Raw genomic sequence first — 12,524 nt, forward strand, 5'->3', positions numbered from 1 at the left:
ATATCTTAGCAATTTAAAATTATTAATAATCCAAATCTAACCATATATTTTATTTGTTTTGAACTTTTCATATTAGAAATTAACCATTTAACCATCAGCCTATTTTTGTATAAAATTTAATTCTATGATCATTAATTTTAAAAAATGATTTTTTTGTTTTTTGAAAACCAAATTTGTATAAAAAATAATTTTTAAAAAAAGAAATTTTTTAACTGTCTAAAAATAAAAAAAAATTTTATTAGCTCAAATTCCGCTTATATAATACAAGGATTTAAAAAATTAAAACTACTGAACTTTCACTCCACTTCAACATCCTGAGAACTGCCATTATCACCATTTAAATCTTCAAAATCTAATTTAGCATCTTTAAGTGGTATTATTATGTCTACAACATTTTTTATATATTTCTCCAATATTGGTATAACAGCTGTCCAACCAACGGTGCCATTTGGTCCAATAATATTTTCTAGCTCCTGTTCAAAAGTTTCTTGTAAAGAACTTAACTTAATATCAAATTCTTTGTAATCTTGACTGAGAACGATAGCACTTGTTGGATTTTCTTGCAATATAGAAGAGTTTTCTTCATAAGCTGCTTGCATTGTATGAATAGTATGAAGAATATTTGTTATATGAAGAGGTTCACTAAAAGCAAGACCATTTTTATGCATATAATCATCATATCCAGGAGGATATGGTATTGCTGTATATCTTCCAGAACACCAATGATTCCAATTTTTTATTATTCCTTCATCCATCCAATTTTCGTTTATTAGTCCTAACATAACACTCATTTGCTTATTTATATCTTCGAGATCATCACCTATTTCAGATTCAGACAGTACAGGTGCTTTAGCAAGAACAAATCTCCAAAATGGTATAACATAATTAGGTGGTAATAATGGTACACAACACATTGATCGAACCCAAAATCGTATTGGTTCAAGAGCCGTGTTTGGATCCCCTAAATATTTATTTAAATGAAAATTTTTCGTTGTGTTAAGAACAACTCTTAAATAATCCATATATAAAACAGAAACAAATTGTGCACCAAATGCTTCAGAAGCTGCTTGAATTTGGTGACGATCAAACTCACAGAAAAACCTTTCAAATCGTGGACTAACACCCATTTCATGCCATCTTTGAGTTATTAAAGCAAATATATCAAAGAAATTTTTTTGATCACGTCTTTCAATAACTGCATATAATATTGGTACCCATTCAAAGGCATCAGCAATATTTAATTTTGCATGAACAGTATATACAGTTTTCTTACCATCTTCGCAACCAATTTCACTTGAGCTACGTCCACAAAGAATATCACTTTCACCGCCAAGACGAAGATCTTTGTCTGAAGCAAAAACAAGAATTCCTTGACCACGATCACACATTAAAAGAAAAGTTTCATCAGCACTATTTGTTTCTAAACCTCTTAATGTGAGTTTATACTTCTTCAACATATTTCCAAATTGTTTATCATCCATAGCCATTTTTGAGGCTTTACTTTGTTTAGGCTTATCAACTTTTCCCATTCTTTTATGCCTAAAATATTGCTGTTTTACTTTTTTATATGATGGAAAAAGATTGGCTAAAGCTTCATAACTAGGTTGTTCGGATCCTTTTGGCATATTAGCCGTTAAATGACGTACCAGCCTTTCTCTACCTTCAATCCAACTTTCATGAGGTGTCATTTCTCCATTACGTACACGTCTACGACAATCTCTATCAATTTGTTTAACAGTTGCTTCTAATTCTGTTATTGGTTTACATTCTTCATGATGAACAATACTTCTAAAATCACCAAGAATACAACCATCAAGAACTTTTATTTTTGGTTCAATAATATCTTTATACGTCTTGCGTAATCTACAACACTTACTACAACGATAATATCTTACTCTACCATCTTGTCTGGTATTTGTAAGAAAATACTCACGGTAAAGTCCATTTTCCTCTGGTATAGCTAGAATGGATTCAGTAAAACGTCCTGTTAGCAAAATTTTTACATTTAAACTTTCTAAGGGTGTTTTCATCATTCCATGAAACCTATTCTCTACATGATCATAGTTTTCTTCAGAACCTGCTTTTTCACCCATCCTTTGGTTAGATGGTTTTTTAAATATTGGCTTCTCATCAGCCGGTGTCAATTCAACAGGATTATATCTAGGTCCAGTTCCCGAACTATTGTCAACTTTCTTAAGCATAAAAACTTTTGGAGTACCAGTTGAAATTTGAGTAACATTTGAACTATTAAGCATAGAAGAATTTCCAGTCGTATTATGATAATCAGTACTCGTATCCTGATATTTTGAATCATCAGCATAACTATCCTGATCATAATATTCATATTCATAAGATTGTGTTTCATTATACTCACTACCTTCAGCTTCTCGAGCTCGTCGTCTTTTTTGAAGTTGTTTAAAAACAGTTGAGTGTGATATATATGTACCAGTAACAGTACTAATTTGACGTGCAACATCTCTCATATTACCACATCTTGGATTTTCTTCATATCTTTGAACAATTTCTTCAACTTGTTCATTATTCCAGTCAATTTTTTCTGTATTCCTACGATTTATTGATGATGATGTACCATCATATTCACTTAAACTTGTACGTCCTCTACCTTGTCCCCTAGTGTTATAATATTGCCTTTGTGGGGTTAATGGTACTGGCGTTCCATCAGACTGAACAGTAAAAACTCTTGGAGTCGATGATTGTGCAAATCCTTGAGACGAGTTACGTTTTCTACCTTTTCTTCCAATACTATCTTCTCTTTCCAATACATATGGTTGATTATTATCATAAACAATAGTTTCAGGCGGTAAACCATCATCACCTTCAACATCAATAAGCTCATCTTCTTCAATTAACTCTGATTCTTCACCAACTACTTCGCTATCAACAAGACCACTACTATCCATGCGTCTTCTCTGAAAAGTAGAAATTTATTATTAAACAAAGTTCCAAAAACAACATCGGAAGACAAACTTCTCCCGCCAAAAGTAACTTCTGTTCGGTAAAATAATTTTTATCATACTAAATTAAAATAAAAAAAAAATAAATTAAATTAATCATCACTATTAATGATAAATTTAAAAAAAAAGAATAAAGAATTTTAATTTTTAAACTTACTTTAACACTATTATATGCCTCAATTTGATCATCAACACCCTGTAATTCTTCTATTTCTTCTTCCTTATTTAAATTAACATTATCCTCTAATTCCTCTTCAAAGAGAGGAGTTTCATTTTGATCATTATGATTATCCATCTAAAATAAATAATTAACAAAATAGTGGAAAGATATAAACAAATGACAAACGATTGTTTATCGTGGACAAAATACTTGAGAAGAATATGGAGAAATGATTTGAGTAAACTATTGAATTGGACTGATGCGTCTGCAAATAAATTTCCATCTAAGAGTGGTTGTTGACGCGTATGCAATGGTAATATTTAAATATAGTAGACAAAGTGACATACTCTTCCAATAATATTATACTTTTTACCAATATAAAATGACAGAGAACACAGTGGAATGTCGCGTATATAAGATATATATGTCATTTTGCGGCTTTTAAATTTTACTTCATATGTTGTATAGGTTAGTTATAAACAAACATTTTGGGGATGAGAGACCTTTTTCTTTAAATTTTACACAATTTGCGCGGGCAAAAGAGAGAGACATATGTATGTATGATGATGTGTGATATAATTTAACGCTACAGATTATAACAAACAATGTGCTTTTTATTTTACCTTCTAAATAGAGGCCTCTTTAATAATAGAAGAATAGAGGGTTGTGTGTTAAAGATTGTGTATAGTTAACAATTTGAGTATCGACAGTTTTTTGTTAAATAATATTGATATAGTACATACTGGGTATCAGATATTTCAGGACGCTTCGAAATTCAGGGTACTAAAGTTACAAAAGAAGCTGGAGAATGTATATATTGTTTGCTGGGCTAGGGACAAGATATCTGTGGTGACATTTACATACAAACTTTTTTTTTCTTCTAATTTTTTTTCTGGCAAATTTTTATTTACAACTTTTTTTATCTCCTAATTTGGTAAAATATATTAATAACAGATAATAACTTTGTATTTTATCAACAAAAATAATGTTCTTTTCACACTTATCGATAAGTCAACGGTTAGGAGAGGTTTCTATTCAAAAGAAACAGAGACAATTGCAAAAAATTATGACTGAAGATTTTTTTGGTGTGTATTGTTTAATATCACAAAGTCCTTTAAAAGAATATCAAGGCAAATGTTATATTGGTTTCACAGTGGATCCTAATAGAAGGATACGTCAACACAACAGAGAATTGCTTGGTGGAGCTAAAAAAACCAAAAAAAATGGACCTCATGACATGGTATGTATTGTTGAAGGGTTTCCTAATAAAATATTAGCTTTACGCTTTGAATGGGCATGGCAAAATCCAAGTTTAAGTAGGAGAATTAAGCATTTAAATTTAAAGAAAAATTCTAAAGAGTCACATTTTAATTTTAAGATACGTGTGTGTTGTACACTACTAAATACAGCACCATGGAAAAGGCTTGCATTGTCTTTTCGATGGCTCAAACCCGAATACTATATTGAATTTTCTGATCCACAACCACCTAGACATATGCATATTTATAATGGACTTGTTATTAATAATAAAATTATTATACCTCAAGATCCATCTTTATATATGCCTATTCCTAATTGTTACATTTGTGGATTACATATTAATGCAGTAAGTTTATCACTAACATTGTATTTAACAGTTTTTATTTTATTCATAAACTAAATTTTTTTTTAGGCAGAAACATTAGTTCGATGTATCTCAAAAGAAGTTAAGTGTAAAGTTTGTTATCATAAAGTTTGTCTAGCAAATTCAATATTGGATGGTGAATGTAATCATTTGATACCATTGAAAGGTAAATGTTTATCATGCAAAAGTAATTTTTTATGGGGAGATTTAATAAGAGATAGTGAAACATTAGTAAATATGGAGGGCCTTAAACCTTCAATGGATGATGGTAGCAAAAAAATATTAGAAGGAAATTTTGAACGTATTCAATAATAAAATAGGATAAAATAATTTAAAGTTCACTTGATTGAAGGGGATTTTTTTAAAAATTTCTTTGAATTTTAAATAATTTGAGTACTTTTTTTTAAGTTTTTAATAAAGTAATGCTAGATTTATGTTTTTTTTTTTAAATGTTTTTAATTTTTGGGAATCCGTTCATAACTTTTTTTTATATATAAATAAAAATTTGAAACAGTAGGTTGTTTTTTATTTTGGAACTTTATAATAATTTTTTTTGGAAAAAAAAACATTATTTTTATGAATAAATTATGATAAGATAAAATTATGCACATGGATAAAAGGTGACTAATAAGTATTTTTTAAAAAAAAATTCTTTAGTGTTAAAAATTGCAATTTTTAAATAAATAGAAAATTATGAATAAACTTAAAAAAGTGTAATTTTAAACTCCAAATAATGATAAAATGTTTCAAAAGTAAAAAGTAAATAGTTAAAAAAAAACTGTTTTATTATTTTTTATAAATATATAAGTATATATTGTTTAAAATATATAAAATTAATAATAATTTAATTAAATAAATAGATAAAAAACTCATTATAAATAATGTTAGTTAAAGTTTATTATATGATAATAGTTAACAAAAATAATTTTAAATGTTGATATTAAGATCAAAAGTGTAAATTAATAATTTTTTTAAATATTTATTGTATTAATCTGTATTACAAATTTCTTTTTAACATGAATATTTTGGTGATTTATAAATTTATAAAATACAATAATAAAATATAAATATCATAAATATCATAAATATTAATAAAAAAAAGTAATTTTATCAATGAAATAAAATTTTTTTTTGATAATACATAATATTTTTTTTACAAATCTTAAATTTTCTGTTTATAAAAAGAAGTTTCATAAGTTTTTAAATTCAAAAAAATTATATATTTTTTTAAATAAATTTATGTTTGATATGAAAAATATTTTAAACAAGTTTTTTTTTTAAAAAAACTATGATTAATTTTTAAAAATTGGCATTTTATTGTACAAAAGAATTATTTAAAGTATAAACAAATTTTGAAATTTTTATTACTTAGAAAATATGAACATTTAATTATCTCAAATTTATTATTAAAAATGTTTGAAAATTTGTTTTAAATAGTTTTATCTAGATATTCTAAGCATTTTTTTTTATGAATTTATAAAGCAAAAGAAAAAAAAATTATTGAATAGTATCAAATTATTACTAAATATTTATTAATTTTGTTATTAAACATGTTTTAATAAAAAATTTAATATATTTTTTTTATATTTTCACTCCAAAATGATAAATTGTTAGAAATTGGAGAATAGTGAATTATTATACATATGATTTGTAACATTTAACCAAAATACATATAACTTTATAATCAATAAACAAAATTATTTGAGTAAGAAAAGATTGGTATATATTTATAAAAATAATAAAATATTGCGCATATTTTTTTTGTCTAATCTATTTTCCCTTTTAATCACTTGTGTCCCTCTAATATTTATATGTTAAAACAATTTCAAAAATTGCCAATAACCTAGGAATATTAAATATTTCAATTTTAGAAAGAACAATTTAAATGTCTATTGTTTACATTACAATATCAAATATTGTTTAAAAGTATGATAGATAATAATATCAATGAAGTGTTACTACAACAAAAAGATAATTTATCACAACAAAATATTAATAGCACATATTTATGTGATGGTAAAAGTCTTGTTGATTATGTTATGGTTTACAAAACAACAACAAATGATGAAAAATTAATAAGTGGAAGAAAAAATTTTGAATATAATTTAAGAGTACGTGGCTTAAAAATTGAGATAAGAAAAAGTGAAGAAGATTCTGATATTTGTTTCACTCTTATTCATGCTCCATTTAATGTATTGTTAAGACAAGCAGAAATATTATATTTAAGAATGCCTGTAAGAAAGAATGATTTAATTTTAAGTGAAAAAGATCAAGGAATAATTAATTATTTTTTAGAATATCTTGGTTTTATGAAATTAAATAAAAATATTAAACATAGATTACATGAAGAAATGTATTTTAAAGAAACTTTTAGACAATCAAGATTAACACATTTTATTAATCATGATAAACCAGATATTTTTTTTTCAAAAAGTGATAGATCAAGAATGGTTTATGATTTATTAATTAGAACACATTATAAATGTCAGGATCAGATTCATATGGGTGTTCAAAAATTATTAGAATCAGGAATATATTTAGCTGTTTTTCCTCCTCATGAAAAGTTAATTAAGAATCCAACTTATAAGATACCTATTGATCAGGCTAGTGATAGACAAATATTGTATGATAATTGGGCATCATTTACAAAATTTTATAAACATCAACCATTAGATTTAATAAAAGAATATTTTGGTACAAAAATTGGTATTTATTTTGCATGGTTAGGATATTTTACAAAACTTCTTTTTTGGCCAGCAATAATTGGACCATTATTTTTTATATATGGACTTACTACGGCAAAAAATGATATACCAAGTAATGATATTTGTTATGAATCATCGAATATTTCTTTAACATATATATGTCCATCATGTGATACATATTGTGATTATACTCAATTAAAAGACAGTTGTTTATATGGAAAAATAACATATATTGTGGATAATTTTTCAACAGGAATTTTTGCTTTTTTTATGTCAATATGGGCAACACTTTTTTTAGAAGGATGGAAAAGATATAATGCCCGAATTTCATATAAATGGGGAATTTATAATCAAGGTATTGAACATGAATTAATAAGACCTGATTTTCAGTATAAAGTTAAAAATAAAAGAATTAATCCAATAACAAAAGAATTAGAACCATTTATGCCAACATCATTAAAATTATTTAAACTTTTTTTTTCGGGAGTATCATTTTTATTTATTGTAGCATTAGCATTAGCTTTTATACTAGGTATTCTTGTATATAGAATGATATTAATGAGTACTTTTCATTCATATGAAAAAACAGATTTTAGACATAAATATGGTATGTTAATAATATATGTAACAACAGCAATAATGAATTTACTTTTTATTATTATAATGAATCTTGTTTATCATAAAGTTGCATATAAATTAACTATATGGGAATGTCCTAGAACAGATTCAGGATTTGATAATTCATATACATTAAAAGTTTTTTTATTTGAATTTGTTAATAATTATGCATCATTATTTTATATAGCATTTATTAAGGGAAGATTTAGTGGAGTACCAGGAAATATTGATAGAGAATTTAGAATAAGAATTGGTGGTTATAGAGTTGAAAATTGTGATGTTACAGGTTGTATGGCTGAACTAATGATTCAATTATTTGTAATAATGTTTGGTTCACAATTATCATATTCTTTTTTTGAATTAATAACACCATATATATGTATTAATTTACAAAAATATAAAATTTTTGTTGATTCAACACATAAATATTTTCATAAAAAAATTTCTAATAAAAATGATTTACCAGAGTATGAAAAAGATTATGGATTATATCAGGTTGATAATCTATTTCTTTTTGATGAATATCTTGAAATGATAATACAATATGGTTTTGTAACACTTTTTGTTGCAGCATTTCCTTTAGCTCCATTATTTGCTTTTCTTAATAATATTCTTGAAATAAGAAGTGATGGAAGAAAATTAATTTCTATGTATCAAAAACCTACACCATTACATTCTTCTAATATTGGGATGTGGCAAATAATACTTGAATATTTATCGAGTATTGCTGTTACTGTTAATGTATGTTTATTTATTATTTTATTTATATTATATTATATTATATTATATCAATAAGAAAAATTATTTTATTTTTAGGGACTTGTTATAGCTTTTACAACAGATGTTATACCAAAAAGTTACTATTATTATACACGTGGATCATTGAACGGATATATGGAATATTCTTTATCATATGCTGATACTTCAAAGTGGGATAAAGTTACAATATATACAAATGTTAATATGTGTAGATTTAAAGATTTTAGAAAACCTCCTTGTTCTTTGAATATAACAGATACAAACGGTGATTGTGATAACCATTATGGTTTTTCATATGAATTTTGGAAAATTTTAGCTTTAAAAATAATTTTTGTTTTTGTTTTTGAAAGAGTTGTTTCATCAATACAAAGTCTCACTTCTTATATAATACCAGATGTTCCGGAATCTATAACAATGCTTCAACAAAGACAAAGATATTTAAGAAGAAGATCTATTCTTGAGACTTGGGCTAAAGAAAATCAAGAAGAATGTATAAATATATCAATGAATATTGATGATGAAAATGACGATATTATTACAATACCTAATTGTACTAATGACGTATTAATTTTTGAAGATAATAATGATATAAAAAGTAATTATATAAGAAAAAATAATACAAACAGTAAAATTGAAACATTAATTAATTAATTAATATATTTTTTTTTTAATTTTTTTATTATTATAAAAATGTGAAATTAATAAAAATTTTATTATAATTGATAAAATAGTAGTAAAATGTTATTATATATATCTATCATTAAAGCATTCATTCTCCACCCTCAATAATTATTTAAAATATTTTATCTTTATAATATTATATATATCTTTTAACAAAAGTAGTGAATCGAGAATCTTCATATAATTGTTATAATAAAAATTGTTTTAAATATAATAATATATATATATATATATATATAACTAGCTTTTTGTATTATTAAATCTATATATACTACTATATATTACCCACGATTAGGTAAAAAGTTTTGTGAAGATTGCTGAAAACTTTGTTAAATTTTAGTAAAACTTAAGAGGTCCACTTAATTGGAGCCTAACTAAAAATAAAATTAATTTAAGCTTCCAATGGTTTGCTTTTATTATCTTTTTACTAATATATAATATTATATATAATAAAAGAGAGAAGATAAAGTTGATTTTATTTGTTAAAGTAGAGATAGATATATGGTGTAGTTTTGTGTCTATTATTCTTATTCAAAAAAATTTGAATTTTTACTTATTTTTACCTCAAATATTATATTTATTTTATATCAAAAAATTTTTTGATTAATTATTTTCTTTTAACAAATAAATAATATTAATAAAAAATTTTTTTTATTTAATAATAAATTTTTTATTAAAATTTATATAAATTTTATTGTATTTTATAAGTTTAGATATATTCTTAAAATGATACTTTTATGTAAATTAGATTTTGATAGATCATTATAGCTCATCAATTATTTATCTCTATTGTTAATTTATCTGCATAGTAAATTTATATTTTTAGTTAAAGATGATAGGTTAAAAGTAGGCCTTAAAATACCGAGAGTTAAAATTAAATACTGATAGTTAAAAGAACATAATCATTGAAAATAAGGACTCAATCATCCTTAACACTACTTTCTCTGGCTAAATATTTGTAATTGAGTGTGACAGGATAACTTAACATACACATCTCTTTATCAGCACCTCAACGGAAACTTCTTTTTCCTCAAGTTAGTTGTCAGCAATATATATATATATATATATATATACTTCTTTTTCTCTTTTACTGATAAAGTAAACTGCCAACAAATAGAGGAATGTCGGGAGTGGGGAATAAAAAAATTTTTTTACATATATTTGTTTCATTTCATCTCTCTCTCTAACACAATCTCTCCTACAAACTCATCTTTTTCTGAATCCTAAATTATTATTATTATTATTATTATTTCTTCTTAACTATAGACCCATACACCCTTACAACACCTCATTTTTCTTTTTCCCTTCTAATTGAGATGATATATAATATTATATAGATATATATGTATATTCTATATATTTATATATTGATAAAACCTAAATACTAACAAAATGATAAGAAAAGACATATGTTTTTTCTTTCCTTCTTCTTATGCCATATTGACAAAAAAATTTTTATAGCTATTTATGTATATATGTATTATTTTTTTTTCTTTTATTATAAAAGTTCATTTTGTATTAGTAAATTTTTATATTTAAAAATAGCAAACCTTATTTATTAATATTTGTTTTTGTTCCCTAATATTACATTTTTTTTTATAAGTATTACAAAGTTTTACTAAAAAGTAAAAGAAAAAAAAAAAAAAGAAAGAAAAATACATATATTATAAATTTTTTTTTATATATCTTTCATTCATCTTTGTACCAAATATCTTTCTAACCACCCACAATACATAAATTGTAGAAATATATTTTAAATATTGAGATAACACATATTTTACCCATTTATTTTCTTTTATAAAAATTAAAAATTTATAATAAAAAAAATGAATTAAATTAAATTTTTTGATTTTTAAATATTTTATTATCTCGATTATATATAATATATTATTATATTATTAAAAAAAAAACCTTATAACTACCTAAAAAATTGTATATAATACTTCTTTTTTTTATAACAAAATGTTTTTTATTAAGTAAATAAATTTATTTTGAAATTAAAAAAAAATATTAAAATAGATAGGTATATTTTTAGGGTACAAAAAGGTTATTTTTAATAATATAAAAATTAAAAACAAAATAGTGTAAATAAAACATAAAAATATATAAAAGCAAAGTTTTAAGAAAATTTTTAAGTAAAAAATTTCATTTTTTTTATTAAATTTTTATTTAAAATATTGATTTTGTTAGATATCATTTTACATAAGGGAATAAATTACAAAACAATTATAAATTGTGAATCCATTAATCATTCTTTTTTTTTGAATAAAACATTTTGAAAAAAATGAAATAAAAAGTTTTGTAAAAGAATTTTATAAAAAAAAAAGTTATCTTTAAGAAAATATTATATATATATATATATATATATATGTCTATAATTTAGCTTAACAAAAAAATAAATTTATATATTTCCTCCTCCTGTCGGTTGGTATAATAGTATATAAAAATATATCTGGTAGTAGTTTTCTTCATCATCATCATCATCTTCATATATTACCCTTCTCTTGGTAATGGTGGTAGTGGAGAGAGAGGCACAAAATACTTATATATATTATATAATAAATTTATGTGACATTTTTATATTCTAACATAACTTTATATTTTTCTTATATATCCCCCTTCTTTTTTAATCCCTCTCAATATATATTCTTTATTTTTTAAAAATTTATTTAAAGATTTTAAATTTTCTTTATTATTATTATTTTTTTTTTTTGTTATAATCTTATTTTTAATGTTTCAATAAATTTTTTCAATATATTAGAATTTTTTTTTTTAATTTAAACTTTAATAATACTCTAATACTTTATAAATTTAGTTTAAAAAAATTTTTTTCTTTAATATAAATTAATTTTTTTTCAGGAAAAAATTATAATAATACAAAAAAAAGCAATATATATATATTTTAATTGAAAGAAAAAACAAAGTTACAAATACAGACGGAAAGAAATCCAAAAATAAATTTTTTTTTTTTGTACAATATTTTTTTTTCTATTAAAAAAAGA

At 23.4% G+C, this 12,524-nt stretch overlaps 3 protein-coding genes across 3 annotated transcripts; 2 read left to right on the forward strand and 1 right to left on the reverse strand.

Moving 5' to 3' along the window:
• Positions 1-296: 296 nt before the first annotated feature.
• On the reverse strand, positions 297-3,270 carry SRAE_2000007700 (Hypothetical protein; the record flags this gene model as incomplete). The annotated part of the gene is made up of 2 exons (XM_024650862.1): positions 297-2,930; positions 3,133-3,270. The coding sequence occupies 2 exons, from the start codon at positions 3,268-3,270 to the stop codon at positions 297-299; spliced, it is 2,772 nt and encodes a 923-aa protein (XP_024504597.1).
• Positions 3,271-4,120: 850 nt separating this feature from the next.
• On the forward strand, positions 4,121-5,071 carry SRAE_2000007800 (Structure-specific endonuclease subunit SLX1 homolog; the record flags this gene model as incomplete). The annotated part of the gene is made up of 2 exons (XM_024650864.1): positions 4,121-4,741; positions 4,808-5,071. 2 exons carry the CDS (start codon positions 4,121-4,123, stop codon positions 5,069-5,071), a joined length of 885 nt encoding a protein of 294 aa, XP_024504598.1.
• Positions 5,072-6,687: 1,616 nt separating this feature from the next.
• SRAE_2000007900 (Anoctamin-1) lies at positions 6,688-9,492 on the forward strand (the record flags this gene model as incomplete). The annotated part of the gene is made up of 2 exons (XM_024650865.1): positions 6,688-8,823; positions 8,899-9,492. The coding sequence occupies 2 exons, from the start codon at positions 6,688-6,690 to the stop codon at positions 9,490-9,492; spliced, it is 2,730 nt and encodes a 909-aa protein (XP_024504599.1).
• Between the last annotated feature and the right edge of the window lie 3,032 nt (positions 9,493-12,524).

Source organism: Strongyloides ratti (assembly GCF_001040885.1).
Source record: "Strongyloides ratti genome assembly S_ratti_ED321, chromosome : 2".
Classification (NCBI taxonomy): domain Eukaryota; kingdom Metazoa; phylum Nematoda; class Chromadorea; order Rhabditida; family Strongyloididae; genus Strongyloides; species Strongyloides ratti.